The sequence below is a fragment of the Micrasema longulum genome, unplaced genomic scaffold (assembly GCF_059751315.1).
Source record: "Micrasema longulum isolate JH-2025_06_02 unplaced genomic scaffold, ASM5975131v1 h1tg001557l, whole genome shotgun sequence".
In the NCBI taxonomy this organism is placed as follows: domain Eukaryota; kingdom Metazoa; phylum Arthropoda; class Insecta; order Trichoptera; family Brachycentridae; genus Micrasema; species Micrasema longulum.
The window spans coordinates 1,056,354-1,075,416 of NW_028278740.1; the positions used below are offsets into that span (position 1 = coordinate 1,056,354).

Here is a 19,063-nt window from a genome sequence, read left to right on the forward strand (position 1 = left end):
TTTAATAAGCAACCGTTACATGCACTGATTAGGTTATGAAAATATTTTATGCTGTGGGAAAAACAGTTGAAAAAAGAGGAAGGGCGGGAGTTTAATGGGTATAGGGTGACAAATATTTAATAACATTTAGTACAAATACTTCCTTTCAAGGTAATGGCACTGCATGACACCACCAACACTATTTGAAATTTCATAAACTTTTCTGCTCTCACAAATTTAAAATACACATTTAATCATGATATTCACTACAACAATTCTAAATTTCGCTTAGAGAAGTTCGTCAAAAAGTCTGAAAAATATTCCCAATTTCATAAACTGCCCGATGAACTAAAAAACGAAAAGCAAATCTAAACGTGTTGCAATAAAAAAAATTATAATTAAATCTTTTCGGTGATAGTTATTAATATAATTGATATAAATAGTGTTAAATACTGTGTTTTATGTTTCTAATGTTATGTTTTCTTACTATCTTGAATTGTATCAACTGATATTGTCACAAAAATGTTTACTTTTTTATGTACCGTCCGAAATGAGTTTTTTTTTATAATTCCTGTGAGCTGTGAGTAAAGTATCTGGTTCATGTATTTATCAATATTTTTTTTTAAAACTTAAAACTTTTTCAAAACTTAAAAAAAAAACAAATGAAAACTCAATGTTTCCCAATAAACAGTATCTCCAGTCTCTCTGAGAAATGTTTGTACTTAATTCATAAATAAAGACTTACTATCTAAAGGTGGTGAACTATACAATAATGAGGGTTGCATATATTTTTTTTCATTATGGTAAAACTTATATGATAGGAATTTGAGCAGTAAGGTGTTATTGTGGTACCATAAATAATATTGGCAATTTCTGTGTTAAAAAATATTGTGATACCGTCATGTAAGGTATGGCAGGTTCAATATTCATAATATGCCTCCAGTATTGTTATGCATAGCTCCATTTTTGTGAAAATCACCTCAAGGGCACTGTACAATAAATAAATATCCTAGCACGTCTTGCAGCTAAAGAGCGCTTAGACGATTGGGATTCTAATTCCTCTTTTCCAATTATGATCTATTTAAATTATAACACATAGGAGCTAGATTACAGCACGTCTTGCAGCTACAGGGCGCATGGACGATAAGTAATCGAGCTTGCATTTACATTCTGTTTTAATGTTACAAAAAAAAAAACTTTTTTTTTTTAATAGGAGTTTGATTATTACAAGTCTTGCAGCTACTGGGCGGATGGTCTGTTGAAATTCTAAACCCCGTTTACAAAATTTAAGTATTTTATGATTGATGACATTTACATATTGAAGCAAGATTACCAATCGTCCTGCAGCTACAAAGCGCATGGACAAGTGGAATTCTAGCAACTTAAAATTATATCAATAAATTTGCAAAAAAATAACATTGAGCAGAATATGAAAGTCTAGGCATTTTACAAGGCTTATGACTAGCCCTTCCTGTTGCAACAAATTTAGATCTAATTGAATGTGGACATTTGAAACATTGAAAAAAAAAACATATTTTAATAAAAACGAACTACTTTGAAGGACGTCATTGGTACATATGAATCTACCAATGATGAAAGCTGTGAAAGATATCCGGTTTGCTTACCGTAAACGGACCAATCGGCAGAACTGACAGAGAATAAGCGGAAGAGAATCTCTGACATCACACGCGGAGTTATAGATAGAAATACAAAACCTTAAAAAATCATAGCGCTGATAAAACGATATATGAAAAGTGAAAAAAATATATATTAGCTTAGTTTAAATAGTCTATTGTGGAGCGTCCTATGGCTGGGACTAGGTGGGGACAAAAATATGATGAAGATGAATGACGTTATGAATAGTGAGTAATAGATTTTTGAATTGCCGAAATTCGAAAAGCTTCTCTTCTTTCATGGGAAGGGAATGCTTGAAATCATCGTTACCTATCGCATTACGCATTCATGGGCCCGCAGTAACGTATCGACCGGGGAGAAGTTAATATGCCGTTCAATTGTGGATATATTCATGTAATCATATCGACATTGACATTAAAATTTTACTCCGCCGTTTCCATCGTCTGACATCAAATTCGAAGAAATAAAAAATGGCGGCGAACTTTGTAAATTGTGGCCGTAATGAAAGTATTATGCGTACTATTATTACATTGACATATAATACGTAGACATGCCATATAAAGTAGTATTCCTCAACGTACAACTCGGCTGCAACAATTATTTCATGTTGGTATTTCAAGCACGAATAATAATAAGAATGCATCTTTGCCCAGAATTTTAAATAATTATAATACGTTTTTTTGCGGAAATAGATATATCTTTTCTCACTTTAAACAAACTTTAAAAAAATGCTAGCACCCTAACTAAAAACAGTGATTTTTTTTAATTAGGGTTTAATCTAACTGTACCTACCTAAAATTTTGTTTTTTTGTGCACTTTAATATTGTATTTTTTTTCTCTTGTTTGAAAGAAGAAAAAAGGGAGGACTGATAGCTTCGTATGGATCCACCGGCGAAAGGATTTTTAAGTTCGATTTAACAAAAAAAAATTTTTCAATTTTTTTATTTCATTATTATTGTAATATTTTATTTATTTTTTACGTGTGGAATAATACGGAGTGGCTATTTCAATGTACGCTTTTTTTCTTCTTTTTTTGACATTGTATTTAGTAATGTATAGAAAACTATAATTGGCCATAATTTTGGTTTATTTGTAAATATTTATTTTTTTGTTGTAATGGCTGTTGTTTTCTTTTAATGAAAAATATTTTAAAAAGTATTGACACGAAAACGTACCCATAGTTACTAAATACTGTTGATTTTTACAAGGGCTACATTGCAAATCGAACAAACACCTTGCTAAAATGAACCTTTCCGAAACTTCTAGATGTCGGTTCTGCTGTGCAGATGAGGAAACACCTATACATATTCCACGTGAATGTGATGCTTTACATCATAAAAGGAGCCTCATCTTCAGGAAACCACTGCTTAAACCTGAGGATGTTAAAGAGCTCGCCCCCTACTTAATAGCCCGATACTTCACGGATCTGGGCTTGGAGGGGGTGATTTAGCAAAACGTAAACTCTCGCCTTCCACACAGTAGCCAGGTTCTTTATAGACCTGTAGCTCAATCACAAATAACTATCGACGTGCTTAAAAACATGCTAAGCATTTGAGCGATCACAATGAACAATAATGAACGTGCTTAAGCTATTGCAGTCATAAGTCAACGTGTGTGTAATCTCTAAGTCAACGCTCGTGTCGGTTTGTTTTTTGTTTTCTTCGGAAATAAATACAGTTCACTAGAAAAAAATTGGCGTTTAGTATTAAAAAATACAATATATTGCATTTACAAAATATTAAGGAGTATCTGATACAAAAAAGTGAAAATTAAATTACAATTAGTATGGCGATTGCTTTTTTTGACATTTGGCTTGCCAACTGCCGGCTTAATGCAATGAATAGCATGATAAATAATAAATAAATAAAAATAACAGTTTTGGAATATTTTCCATATTTACACCGGTGAAATTCAAATCTGAGATTGCGCAGCAGGATTATACGTCGCGAAACGTAAATATTTTGACATTTAATATTAGGTGTTCGCGGATGTTGCATTGTGATCGTGAATATGATAACAACCATGGTGAGAAAATGTTATCACGTCACTTATTAGCACGTCGATAGTCATTTGTAATTGAGCTACTGAGCTTGAAGGGCGAGAACTATTGGGGAACATGGGGACCCGTCACAGTAGATATTCACAGGTCGCAGTGACGTCAGGAGCTTGCATAGCACTGAACCCTCTCCCTCACTAAGAATAAAAGGAATAAGAGCTGCATTCAATGAGCATGCATATGGTACAGTTTTTGGTGGATACTAATCAGGTTCTTTTCTTAATTTCATGAAGTATTTAGCCCCGTTTATTTCTTTTCACTGAATATTTAGGAACGAAAAGATAATATTAACTCACGTTTATTATGTTTTAAAAACGTATCCCTATCAGTGCATCCCTGTAAGTAAGAAGAGCTTTGCAATTTAATTTATTATATATAGTAAAAAACTATATAAAAATTGCGCTGTTTGGATTTCATAGTTTGACGTATAAAAAAAGTACATGTTTATTTATTTAAAAAAAAACAAAAACATATTCATGAACTGTTTTAAGCTTTGTGAATCACTCATGAACAAATACTTTCCAATAAATAGTTACGCAATCCCTTTTACAATGTTTATCCGAAAGGCTTTTACTCGTTTTCATGACACAAGTAGGCATTTTTGTTTCAATTTTAAACGTCACGCTTATCTGGCGGTTGAATAACGACTAAATACGCGTTGAGTATTACTGAGCGTTTGGGCATGAGTTAAATCGGGCTGTGGTCCCGTGGCTAGTGTTGCGGACTCATGGATCAGAGGTCCGCTCTACTCCAACTTGATTCCCATCTTATAATGATTTACAACTCCTTGGAAATGTCCTTAAAAGTGAAATATTTGGAAAAATCATATGAACGCAAATATTTCTTTAAAAAATAAATAAATCATCATTTTCGAGGCCTCAGGGTATGTCTATTGTATTAATATGTCAATGGCGTAGTAGATTCAATATTTTTACCTTATTCTCTAGGGATAACAATACACGTGTAGGAGGTCTCAAATTTAAAATTGACTGGTGAATTCCAAAAAATATTACAATTACGGTATTTCATTGAAAATATGGAGGAATATCTACTACGTGGGTGAAATAATTCGGTCAGAATCTCGTCCGCATCAATAAAGGTTTCAGCTCTTTAACTTCACAAAAATCAACAAATGGAAGACTGGAAGGAATATGGATATTTAAACATTGAGAATGTTAACTGTCCAAAATGAAGAAACACGTTCTCAATTTACGATATCTAAACCTTAATATGAGGTATAATTACATTACAATTACATTTATTTTTGTGTCCATTATACAGGGTGTTCATATAACCCTGTCACATCCGAAACCACCATGATCAGTATGTGCAAGAATACATATTGGCACATTAAATAATTTTTTTAGAAGGAATAAAATTTAAAAAATAAAATATTAAAAAAAGCAAATGGTTGCTTACTTCTGCAGGGGAGAAACAAGGAAGGGGCAAGGAGGAGACTAATACTGCGCCGCGCTCCCCCCACTTCTCCCCCGCAGAAGTTAGCAATCATTTGTTTTTTGAATATTGTATTTTAAAAAAAATTCTTGGTTCTAAATATTTTTTAAAATATGGTAATATGTCTTCTTGCCCATACTGATCATTGTGGTTTCGGATGTGACAGGGTTTAAAGAACCACTGTCTATTGAGGGTATTAGAAGCAAACAAACAACATCACCATTGAAGGAGTTGCTTGCTTAGCCTTAAAATAATATGTCAACAAATACATTTTTTTAAGGGTGGAATGATGCGGAGTAATATACATAGAAAACAATAATTGACCAGTAATCTTGGTTTATTTGTAAATATTGTATTTTTTGCTGTAGTAATAGCCATAGTTTTCTTTTAATAAATAACATACATCAAAATAAATATCCTTAAATGTGTCAGGTGAATTTTATAGAGCTATGATGTTTTTAACACTTGTGCAGGGAGCAATAAGGAACACTTTTCCTTAAAAAAAGCAATTCGCCAAAAATGTCGCTTACGTTGTTCTGCCGATCATAGCTCGTCATATATTTTTTCTTATATAATATCTAAACACAAAATATTGCAAGGAGCATAATTTATTTAATTTCATTAGGTTGCGCAAGGCGTCCAGGATAGTTTACTATCGATCAACATGATGAAGATTGATCAACCAACTCAAAAGGAAGTAAGTTCTTAACCGGATATTTTCAATATTATGCACTTATTTTTAATCATTTTTATAAAGAAATATGCCACTTCATTAGGATGTAGCAAATGATCGAGATACACTGCATGTAGTTCACCAATGTACTATTATTTGCGAATAAGACAACAATTTAGAGTTTAGAGCTTTTTGCGGTGTCCACAAACGCGCTCCGCGTTTCTATGTACTAAGCTGGGCCGCGGTTGCATGGGGAAAAAAATGACAGATTTCTATCCGGCACAGCAGGGACATATTTTGATGACATATTTTGCGGGCATAACTAAGTTTTTAAAAGGATATTCTATCCAAACATGCAATTTAGCACGAGTTAGCCATCGGGCATGTTAATATTTTGCCTGGCAATTTATTTTCTAAATTTTAAGGATTTATGTCTTTTAAAACCGCTACGACTATTCTGTACAAACATGTTTGATCTGTGCAACGTGCTAATACCTACTCTGAGTAGGACACTTGGGTAACTCTGCTAAAATGGGTGGACACCTAATAATAAATATGGTCTGGATGTGTTGCAATCAAGGTATAGATACAAGTATCAGAAGAATAATTCGTTTATATGCAGTAGGGAGTAGGTAGTTTTTCTAACCATTGTTCAAGCAGACGAATGCTGTCTCCAAATTCATCAATGTTCACATTTATATAAATGCTTTATAACGTTAGTTTACAACATCTTAAGAACAAATATAAACTTTTAATAACACTTCATTTTTTACCACTTTTTATATAACACCCAACTGCAGGTAAAGATTTCTCAGATATTTCTGATCCCAAGAAAAAATCGGTGAATGCTGTACTATTCCTTTTGATGTGTTTTAAACTGGTGCAATATATCACAAGAATTTCAACACTGATTCTATTATCAATAAAATCGTTTTTTTTCTATGCATTTTCTCGTTCTATAATATTTTATAAAAAGTTTTTTTTTCTTCCCGTCTAAGTATAAATCAGTTATTTATAGGACTTTGACATTTGCTGCCAATTTTGCGCTATTTTGCGTTTCCGGTGAAGCTTATTTTTATTATATCGCAGTAAAACTGCTTAAACAATAGTTGTCCCAGCTTTGTCTAACACTTCGCATGTATCGTATTTTCTTGATAATAATCGTACTGTTTGTGGCGGTCGGCTTATCGATAGGAGCAGTCTACGTTGAGGCTTTTGGTTGTGATTGGCAAAGACTGTCACTATTGTCATTTTTCGATTGATAAGATTTAAAATGATGTCAAAGCACTACTTGTGCCTGTGCATTATTTTCAATGCTGAATTTGAGATTTTTGCCTTAACATTTACCCGATTAATTGTTTAATTGATTTTAACACTATCTACGGTTTCAATCATTATTTTTCTATTGGTCTGTTTGTGGATAAGGAAGTTTGATGGTTACATTTTTGTTTCTGGGAGATGCATTTATTAATGTTCTTAGACGTGCAGGATGAAATATCAAACAAACCTTTTTTTAATTTGGTTTGAACCCAAACTGGAACTTACCTTGAAAATACAATTATATCAAAACTTTTGATATTCATCCGGAGGCATTTAGACTTATTAGAATGTAATTATGTTTCACACATGTTATTTTGAGACCATATAGCACATTTTTATCGCTGTGCCCTTTACGAAAGTAGAAAAAAAATAATACGGCCCACCTCAATGTACATATGCATGTCGACTGAAGTTCTGTGCGTCCTTCCAAATATAATTAATAGTAGATGTAACAAAAGTAAAATTAGGGAGTGGCTACTTGATTTTATATTATTAGATGTTGGTACATAATGCTTAAGAATGTTACATCCACACATACGGCGGATGCAGTGATTCCCTTGCAAATTGGTAAATAATATGCGAATTATTTAAATTTAGCAATATCTGCCACGGGTCTTGTTTTTGGTATTATAATATGCTTTACCATTACACGCGCCTGCGTTTCGTCAATAATTTATACTCAATAGACTATTAATAATTATCATAAAGGTTACCTTATAAATCGCCATATTCTTAAACGCGCTTTACAAAGGTGATTCTATTCAATATTCGATTCAATTTGACTTCAAAGTAAAGCAAAACTTTTCAGTTAAACAAATTGTTTTGCTATTACATGCTAAGGATTTATTCAAATGACCATGAAATTTCAGACAGAAAATCGGTTAGAGAGAATCGCGAGTACAGTAGAACTCCGTTTATCCGAACTCCTGTCATCCGGGTTGCTAAATATCAGTATCGTTTTCAGGAAATCAAAATAAAGGAAATATTATAATAACAAATAAAAAGGGTGCTGGCTGCCGGCGCTCCAGCGATTAACTTTGCTGGACATGTTTTTTAATGTGATTCCAATTCACTATTTTGAGTGGAGGCATATGAAAAAAAAATTCACTGTTTTATTTCAAAGGCAATCCGACCCGATCAAAAAAATGAATGGTTAATCCAATCATCCGGATTTATGTAGACCGGAATAACGTCTAGCACCCATTAATCTGGATAATTTGAGTTTTACTACAACCTAATTGAAAAATAATAGTATTATTTTGAATACCTACCTAAATATATATTAATTAATATGTACATATAAGTTAATATACAAATACATAACTGATTGATAATGTACGTTTTGTGATACGAGTCGGATCTATAGTAGGTACATACGTAAATACCTACCTACACTAAAAGTTAGAGCATGATTATTTTTTGTCAGCATCCCTACTGATAATAGTCACCGCACGCGCCTCATGATTTATTCTTGTTAAGTTGGTGTTTATAATATGTGTTGATTTAGTATTTATCTAAAAAATATTTTTATTTATTTATTTTCAGTTTACAAACAGTAAAAGATAACACAATATAAATACAATTTATAAAAGAAAAAATAATAACACTAAACATCCTTCACCGATTGTATGTGAACACCAATAGTCACTAAAGAAAAATTAAAAATTTGATATAGACCAAAATTTAGTTTTCATTATATGTTATTAAAGCAGTTTATTAGAATTTCTGTTGGATTAATTTTAATAAAATTTAATTTAAAATAGGTGCAATTTATACAATCGAATAGAATTTCACTAGAATATTAATAAAGTTTCGAAGTAATAATATGTTTTTTTTTATGTATCTCAATAATTATAGTAATAATAGTCACAAGAAAATACAAATAAATAATAATATGAATTTAAATATATTTAAAAATATAAAATATTAAAATTGAAATAAATAAAACTTTAAAATTAATAATTTAATATTTTGGGTGTTACTGTTTTTACTTTGACTGTTACTGTGTAGATATAAACATATTTATTTAAAACTAGGATTAACTTTATATGGGTAAATCTCTACCAACCAGTGGCGCCTTTGATACCAAATTTCTAGTGAAGCTTAGATTTGAAGGATACGTATAATATGCGTAAATGTTAAGTAGGTACCTACAGTAAATAACACAGTGCAGACCATGTTTGTAGGCATCTTTGAGCATTTTTATATTGGTTGCTAGTTTTTTATTTTCATAATGTGTTGATATAATGCGAATTAAAATACATATTAGGTACTGGTGAATAGCAATGATTTCTTAGTGAGGCTCAGCCTCACTTGCTTTATTATATGCTCCTTAGTCCCTGCCACCAACAAGCCACAAAAAGTGCCTAATTGGGATTTTTGTGTTTACTTATGTGTATTTTGTAGTATTGTATTATAAAGCTAAATATTTTTTAATAAATATAATATAATTATTAGAGATGCGCCGAGTACAAGTTTTACCGAGTTACCGAGTACGAGTTTTACTCAGTTTGATGTTTGCCAAACTGAGTATTCGGCCGAATAACTCGGTTCAATAAATCAAATGCTTTGTTTGGGGCGCAAAACGGGTCTAAACAGCTCACGCTTCGTCTCAGCTAATCAGTGGCTTGTTATTTTACAAAAAAAATAGGATTCGGTGAGCGTCAAACTGCGCAAATAATTTATAAACATTATTCCTCGTGTACAGAAACTGTTGACAAGATGAGTTTGTACAATTCTTTGATTTCACAAAGTGGTGTTGGACTTAATGCTTCTACGACGGCGATGCTAAACCATATTAAAATGAAACACAAAGAAGAGTCAAAAGATTTACAGAATGAACCTCTATCCGAAAGATTAATATTGACAACCGACCGATTTCCATAGTGGAAGATAATGGGTTTCGAAGATTAATGAACGTCTTAACGTTTTCATTACATTTCCCAAAATATTATATTACTTTAGTTAAACCGAGTATACTCGTCATTTAAACAGAGTTATTCGGCCGAGTACGATTAATAAAAAAACGCCGAATACGCCGAGTACCGAGTATTAAACGAGTACTCCGCCCAGCACTAATAATTATAATTATTTGTTTTAGGTCGATCATTTTATACAAGCAATTGAGATGAATCCAGCCACTGTGAGCTTAAAGGGGTACGCGAATGTCAATCGAGAACTACTCACTTCCGTAAGTTTTGCATTAAGGTGATTCTAAACGATGTGAAACTAATTATTCGTAGATGGCGCTTTTATCATTTTTTTTATTGAAAAATGCCATTTTTACGTTTATTTTCAATGGAAATTTTACAAAACTTGGTTTGCGCAAACTTTACTCTATATCAATTGTAAGAAATACCATCACAATATAATTTAGGTCCTTTTCACAAAATAGCGTACAAAACAAAAAATTAGATAAATATGTATTTTTTTATAAATGACGAAATCTACCGTTCGACGCCAAATTTTACTATGTTTATGTTATTTCCTTATTTATATGTTTTAATTTTGACCTCTTTTGCCACTTAGCATATTCTGTTTTTCTGCTATTTCTTAATATTTTCTAAAGCTTTTGACAAGGTCGATCACCAAATACTGTTGACCAAACTGTTTTCGTTTGCAATTCGTAATCCATTGTTATCTTTTTTTAAGTCATATCTCAGTGAAAGGAAACAGTTTGTAAGGGTTAATAATTCCATCTCAAACAGCATTAATTTATCTTCGGGTGTACCACAGGGTGCTCACCTTGCTCCTTTGCTATTCAATCTGTTTTTCTTACTTCATCAATTTGGCTCTTTGCTGATGACACTAAAATTCTTAAACAGATTGACAGCCCTTCCGATTGTTCACTATTACAATCTGACTTATTGTCTTTTAGCACCTGGTGCTCATCCAATAATCTACATCTCAACTTAAGTAAGTGCAAGGTTATGAGATTTTTTCGTCTGGAAAATTCAATCATATACGACTACTCACTGAACGATGAAATATTATCATCTGTGTCTAGTATACGAGATTTGGGTATTATACTTGAAACTAAACTTAATTTTACAATTCATATAAAACATGTTATCAATAAATCCTTAAAACTTCTTGGATTTATTAACAGAAGCACAGTTGACTTCAAAAATATCAATACCCTTAAAACTATCTTCTGTTCCCTAGTTTGCCCGCACCTAGAATATTTCTCTGTTATCTGGTCTCCATATTATGAAGTTCACATCAAGAATATTGAATCAGTTCAACATCGATTTTTAAGAAAGATAGGCTGGAGGTTGGGCTTATCCAGAGACATATATACGAATAATGAGTTAGAAACTACCTTGAATATATCTTCTCTTCGAGGCCGTCGAAATAAATCCGACCTTATAGTCCTATTTAAAATTCTCAACTCACTCTTTGATGCGCCTGAACTACTGAGCTCAATAAAATTAAATATCCCAGCTAGAAACCTCAGACAGAACTCACTCTTTCATACCGATAACCATAGAACTAACCATGGTTTTCATTCCCCTATGCCCAGAATTCTTAGGTCTGCCAACAAACATACCAGTCTTGATTTCTTTGATAACAAGTTGTCTTTTTTCAAACGATCACTGAATCAAATTCAATTATAAACACCTCTCTCCCGCTTCCACTCCCACAAAGTCTACTATAAACCATTGAGTCTTTCTAATTTTGTTATAATAATTTTCTATGTATAAATGTATCCATAAAAATGCCCATTGGGCGTATATATAAATAAATAAATAAAATAAAATAAATATTTATTCACACAGTAGTCCTCAAATGGCACCCTAGGCCCCGATTATAATGGGAAATTAACATTTACCTTCAATTTTATTTACAACGTAAAATTATTTTTTCTGTATGAAAAACAGAATATGCATACATTTTTTCTTCTTAACACGTTCAATTATAGGTAACCGACGAAGATACTTTAAGTGTTCATGCAAATATACTCATTTCCGTATTTAAATATCAGTTTTCCTTTATAGACAGTCGAAGATAACTCTGTTAACTTCCCATTGTAATCGGGGTCCAGACAGGTACATAGAAGATTTCTTAAAAATGGTAGTATTAAAAAAAAACAAATTGATTGTTTTAAGATAGTATTAAATTTTAGTATTGACACGTTATTATTAACATGCGTCTTACACTGGAACATAATGTATTCACTGGAATATGCGATTAAGTCAATGATGCCTAAAATCGTACCTCGGACATATTAAATAAAAAATTTTGCTCACCCCCTAAGTGCATAGTGAGCCGTAGAAGACATAAAATTTTACAAAAATGCAATACTGTTTACTCTGAAGACAATCCATATTGTTCCCCTTGATTTGATTAGCTCTATAGTATTATCAAAAAATACTATGAACGACTCCGTTCTAATTTTAAAAAAAATAAATAGTCAAATAAAGGGTACATTGCAAAAATGGTCTCATGAACAAATCGTAATGATCGCAGAACAACGACACATGTAATTTTCTTCAATTTTATATTAAAACAGTTTATTTTATTTTTGACACTTTACGTCCCCAAACGTATCCTTTGATACTTAGGTTAGTTTTATTTTAATTTTATTTTATACATTTTTAGTATAAATAAGCATACTATTAAAAATATTAAAAAAATAAAATAAAAATATATTTTAAGTTTTTTTTACAATATACACAAGAGGTAAGGTAAACATGAACAGGAAATTTAAAAGGAAAAATAATGAAACCCACTAAACCGCGAAACCGGCTTGTCTTGTGAAACAGAGTATTCAAAAAAAGAACAATTGCATAGCAATGCACTACATATTAATAATAAGAATAGTAAACAAAAAATCCCACACGAGCATGGCCCGTTTGTGCAGTTTTTCATACTTTGGTACCATTGTCATTTCGCTATTCATTTCTCCAAGCAGAGAAAATTTGTTTGTGATTCCTTGAATTTGACATTTTAAAAATAGAACTATTATTTGATTATTTCAGTCTAGTACTTATTTATCCTTTTGGTGGATAAAGTAAGTACCTAGTACCTACGTTGTCGCATGTGATTTCCGTATCGTTCTTAGTTAATTCGAATTTCGATTTATTTATTATTTAATTTATTTTCTTAATAACTTACCTACTTACAATCGCATCAATTATTAACAAATTTTGTATGGCGCAAATACGTTTTGAAATCATTCAAACTTATTTAAATAAAGCTATTGATGGGTCTCCGGATGATATAGACATTTTTTTGGCTTCTGTTAGTGATATCGAAAATATTAATAAATCATTTACAGATTACCATATGTCGGTTTTGAACAGTAAAAAAGATGAAATAGAATTATTAGAATCGGACACAAATTATAAGCAATTTTTAAATAATTATTATGATATTTTGAAATGGGAAAAAAGATTTTCCAGTGTTAAAAGTCACACTAATCGTTCTAATAATGACAGTATCGATGTATGTTTGCCAAAATTGAATCTCATAAAATATTCTGTATTAGTAATTACCGAGTGGAGTAATTTTATTAATACATTTAATTCTCTTATACATTTCGATACTAGGCTTAACCCAATTAAAAAATTGCATTATTTAATTGGATGTTTATCAGATGAAGCATTAAATATTATTCGTCATTTGCCTATAACTTTGGAGAATTATATGGTGGCATACAATTTGCTTGTTCAGCGTTATGAAAATAAACGTCCCATAGAAGATATTCATATTGAAAAATGTCATCCTGGTTTAGATAATATAGTTAGAGTAGTTACTATCAGAACATCACAAGGTCAAATGCGACGTCATGTGGTGAAAATATATGTTTTACCAATAAATTAATTACTTTATAATATCGTGTATATAATAAAACAATTCAATTAAATTGTATTTCATAATTGTCTATAAATCAATAATTCGTTTTTAATCAAATTGCAAAAAATTCAAGGAATTAAAAATATCGTGTTTCGTATTGTTTCATTTTATTTCAGGTATTGGTACCATGGTTTGATTGACTGGATATTGATAGTTTCGTTTTATTGTTTGTTCATTCATTTTGAGGACCTATCATAGTTCCTCAAGGTCGGGAGTATGTTAAGTAAATAACAGCATTTATCGATATTATTCCTGGCCGATTACCTTTCGTTCCCATCCTTCCTTTGACCTATCCTTATGGTACCTACGTAACATCAAGAAAGAAGACATTCAAAATTAGAAGATTCGGATTTAGAACAAAAACAAAACAACATTTTTGACTTGACATAACATCGGATAAAAGAGTGTTTGGAATCGTCGCGCGTCCTGAAAAACATTGTTATATTAAAGTTCATTTGTGATCCAGTGCCAGAAATTGAAGAACATTCAGATTATATTAAAGGTAGGTATCTACTCCATGTACCTATTCCTTTCTCAAATATTTCCCAATTCACAAAACTGAATGAAATTCGATTTTCATTTACAGTCCGCCTTTTCGTTAACACTTATACAAACAATGTTGGTACTTTTTTATTTTTTAATAATTAAGAAAGAAAAAAAACATAAAAATATTCCTTATTTTTAAAGGATAACAAAAAGGACGAAAGAAAGAGTTAATATCTTTAGTTTGAATCCAGGATTGTTTATATTTTTTAAAACTTGTATTTATGTTTTTTTAAACTTATATTGTTTTGTATTAAATTTATTTCTGTGGATATCGGTCATTGGTTTTATTTTCTGTATATTTTTTTTGTTATATTTTTTTTAATGTATTACTGTTGATATCCCCAATAAATAAAAATTTAAAAAAATAATAAAAAAGAAGGAGAATTTTGAAAGTTTATGATTTACGACATATTATCAGTAAAGAAAGAATTGATCAATTTTGAACCTTTAAAATACGCATGTCATCTATTTAAAGCTTCTGAGTAAGAAAATTAATACGGAGTGTCTTCTGGTTGGGATAGTCTGCATGGCTCAGCCTGTTCTAAGATGGCTTATGTAACTTTTTTTTTCAAACCTGGAATACGAAGCCTTAAAAAAGCTTTTTCAAGATCACGTAATATGAAGGAAAGTAAATGTCACATTTTTCGCTCATCTGTCCATTGTTCTACGATAGCGACGATGAATTTTACAGTAGAGCAAAAAGAAAAATAAAAACCGTATTTCTTGAATACTGGGTTCTTATATTTTACAAAGAAAATTTTACTAGATGTTATTAAATATTTGTATATAACCACTTACCGACTTTTCTATGTCTACCGGTTTCGAGACGTACCCGTCTCTTTGCGTGGACACCAATTAAACCAACATGGAAAACCCACTATACACCTTCACCACAGTTGTTGCACAAACATATAAAAACAACACGATATGCATTTTAATAAGCACATGCACTGATTAGGAGAAACATGTACTGATTAAATTATGAAAATATTGTGTTTGAGAATTAATGAAAAAAGTAGAGGGGATGAAGGGAGGAGGTAAACTTAGTAGGTTTAATAGGGTGACCATTACAGTGGAACATCGTATAAAGGACTATATTGAAAAGTTGTTTGATTATTGATCAAAAGAACATTATTTTTTAAAGCTTTCCTAATTTGAAATTTTTCCATATTATTTACTACTAACCCTTTATTATTTGTATGTAAGATTTTAACTTCTGTATTTTTATTAAAGTCATGATTTAAATTGATTAGATGATTTGCGAATTCAATACCATTTAGTAAAATGTTTGACCACAAAGTGAATGCTCTAAATATTAATAAAAGGTAATTTTTAATTTGAATCAAATTATGTTTTTACATGAAAAAAAAAACTCCATTCTCGATCAAACAAATAAGCGTTATAAGCAATCGTCGCAATTTTTTGACAACCATGATCCTTTATTATTTTCTCCAATCATAAAACAAGGACCCACATTTTACAAAAATATTTATAAATTGTTTAACACATGCTGTATGTGTTAACATTATGTTTTAAATGTTGTATTTTTTTCATCATTAATGTTTTTACTATTATTTTTGTCGGTCTTTTGTAGGAACTTCAGCCCTACGGGAAATTGGATACAATAAATGTTTTCTTGCGTGGTAAAAATTCGAGCGTTAAATTGTACGGCAAAGTTTCCTAAAAATGCACAAAAAAATAATATAAATCTTTAATAAACTACTTTGAACGACGGTATTATTTTGATTTTTTATTTTATTTTATTCAGAAAACATACAATCATACATAATAAGTATAAAAAACAACAATTTTTTAACATAAAAATACCAATTAAGTTTTGTGACAAAAAAAATAAATAAATAAGAATTTCAAGTGAGAAAATAATCATTGTTAACATTTGCGTTTTCCATGGAGGTAATAAATTAAAATAAATAAAAATACAGAATGTACACTCCGAGCCATCCGCGCACACACATGAATGCATATATAAAACATACACAAACATATACATTACATGCGGCACATATACATAGCATAAACCACTCAAGATGCGCATTCAGCAACTATCCCAAATAATCGACCCCTAAAGAAATTTTCTGTACAAATGCAACGTGCAGTTAAAAATGTCTACATTAATACTGAGTCCATTATAATTTCTACAGGTACGTCTAATGAATGAATTCGGGGTATAATTGTTTTTACAAGTTGGTATATAAAAAAAGACAGGAAAATTATGAATGTACATTTATTTAAAAACAGACCTTAACGTTTTTTAATGAGGAAATTCAGTGGTTTTTTTTATTTGTTTGTATTATTTTGATTATTAAACTGAGCCATTTTTGTTTTTTAATTTTTATATATCTTTTTATCAGCGCGACGATTTTTTAAAGTTTTGTTTTTCTGAAAAAACTCCGCGTGTGACGTCAGAGGTTCTTTTCCGCTTATTCTCATTCAGCTCTTCCCATTGGTCCATCCATGGCAAGCAAACCGGAAATTTTCCATAGCTCTCATATCATAGGTTCATTCATATGAACCAGTGACGTCATTTAAAGTAGTGCGTTTTTATTAAAATGTTTTTTTATTATTGTTTTCGTATATTTTCAAGAAACTTTGCCGTACAACTTATGCCCGAATTTTTACCGCGCGCAAGAAAACATTTATTGTATCCAATTTCCCGTAGGTCTTAAGTTCCTCATTGTGCAAACTAACTTTACCTCCTGTCTGCATACATTAGCATACAACATTTGTACAAATATTATATCACTAGTGTTAAAATGCTAATTTCTATTATGTTTTCGGTGTAAGGGAACGTGTGCGTGTATGTCGAAAACTTTATAAATGTGACGTGCGCATAACATAATATGAAAGCTAAAGTTTTCTTTTGCCTATGTAATTGAAGCGAGTTCGTTTAAAGTCTTATGCAGTTGAAAACGGGAATAAGGAAACTGAATGCTTCCCAAAATGGAGGCTGTTCACGTTTTTTATCGTTTTTTATTAGACAAAAAATACTAAAGAAACAGATTTTTCCGTGTGACGTGACGTCAGATAATTTTTGAACAAACAAAAAACGTCCAAAAAATAAATATTTTGAATTACCTGATGCTTCGGGCCCTATGGAACGCACATATTCCATTACCGCGCCATATCTGTACGCATTGTTTGGTAGAAACGCACTCGGCGGGCATGGCGTTTGGCGTCAAAATGACATGACGCCAACTTCGAGCCGTTTTTGTGTAAGTCGTTTTTAAATTCAAAAATTATAAATGACAACTCGTTTTTCATACATTTATAGTTAAAGTCGTAAAATACACTAAATATCTCATTTATTTTCGACTTTTTTTCTGATTTGTGAAAACACCCTATTCGATATAAAAATAATTTCTTGGACAAAATGATTATCCGAATATATATAAACAGTGAAACTTGAAAACAGTTTTTAGTTGAATGCATGTTTAGTAGCGTCATCGTTCGTCCGTATGCCCTATACCGTCTATTCTACGGGTTATAACACATCTAGTTCCAATCTTTTTGTGAAAAAAAAAACTAAGTTTTAGACTCATTCCCTTGCAGCAAAATATTTCCCATGAAAATGGGATTTTTTACAAACGATAACTAAGAATTTAGGCTCAAATTACACACTTTAGAATAACATGTAGATAAAAATGCGTTCTTGCAATTTTATAACTTGTTTTTATGAACAAGTTGTTTCTAGCCCCATGTCAATATGATAAATTCAGCCTGGGATAAAGTTTTCACAAACCCATAAAATTGCTAAAATTTCTTTGCGTATTAAAACAAATATAGCCGCCACATGAAAACCAAAAACATTTATTAAAAATTAAATTAAAACATTTATTAAAAAATTTTAATTACCAACACATTAAGGTGATTGCAGAAAAACAACATTTTTAAAATGGTCAAGTAACCGGTGTTGGACCAGTTAACTTGGACTGAATCAATAAGAAGTTAACAAATTAATATTTAATTGTCTATAAAATAAAATCGATTTTTTTGTACGAAAATGTATATTTATATTTCTATAACTTTTGATTTTAATCATGTCCAAATACAAGTTACCGAAGAAAATACATAATATTTTTACATACTTTCATTTAAAAAAATCAATTTTACTTTTTGGACACTTGAGGGTAACTAAGTAAACTTTCTATCGTAATATGTGCACTGATGCGGTTTTGAAAATGGCTCCTAAATTAAAATATTTTGACAAACTACGAGTATATATACGAAACGATAGCTTTTATATAAAAAAATCATTGCTATCTGTTTGATTTATAAATGAAAATAAATCTCTTTTTACTGTATTGTATCTTATTTCACGGAAAATTTCAGACTTTATTGGGTTTTCTGTCGGGGATATTGGCTCTTCAGAGGCAGACGAAATCTCAAAACTGGCATTTTATTTACTTTGATTTGTATTTAATACTTTCTCAAGACTAAATAACGGGAAAATCCCACATAAAAAGTGGAAAGCAATACTCTGACGATGAAATAAATGTGTTTATAGCATAGGACTGTAGTAA

At 31.0% G+C, this 19,063-nt stretch overlaps 1 protein-coding gene across 2 annotated transcripts in view; it reads left to right on the forward strand.

Annotated features, from left to right (window-relative positions):
• LOC148274934 (gustatory and odorant receptor 22-like) overlaps positions 1–19,063 on the forward strand; it is a 59,336-nt gene that overhangs the window by 30,587 nt on the left and 9,686 nt on the right. The window contains exons 6-7 of one of the 2 annotated variants that reach the window (XM_088236443.1): positions 5,751–5,822; positions 10,219–10,308. In XM_088236443.1, coding sequence (XP_088092569.1) covers positions 5,751–5,822; positions 10,219–10,308 — 162 coding nt within the window. The remainder of the gene's footprint in view (positions 1–5,750; positions 5,823–10,218; positions 10,309–19,063) is intronic. The other variant, XM_088236442.1, reaches the window with a different exon arrangement.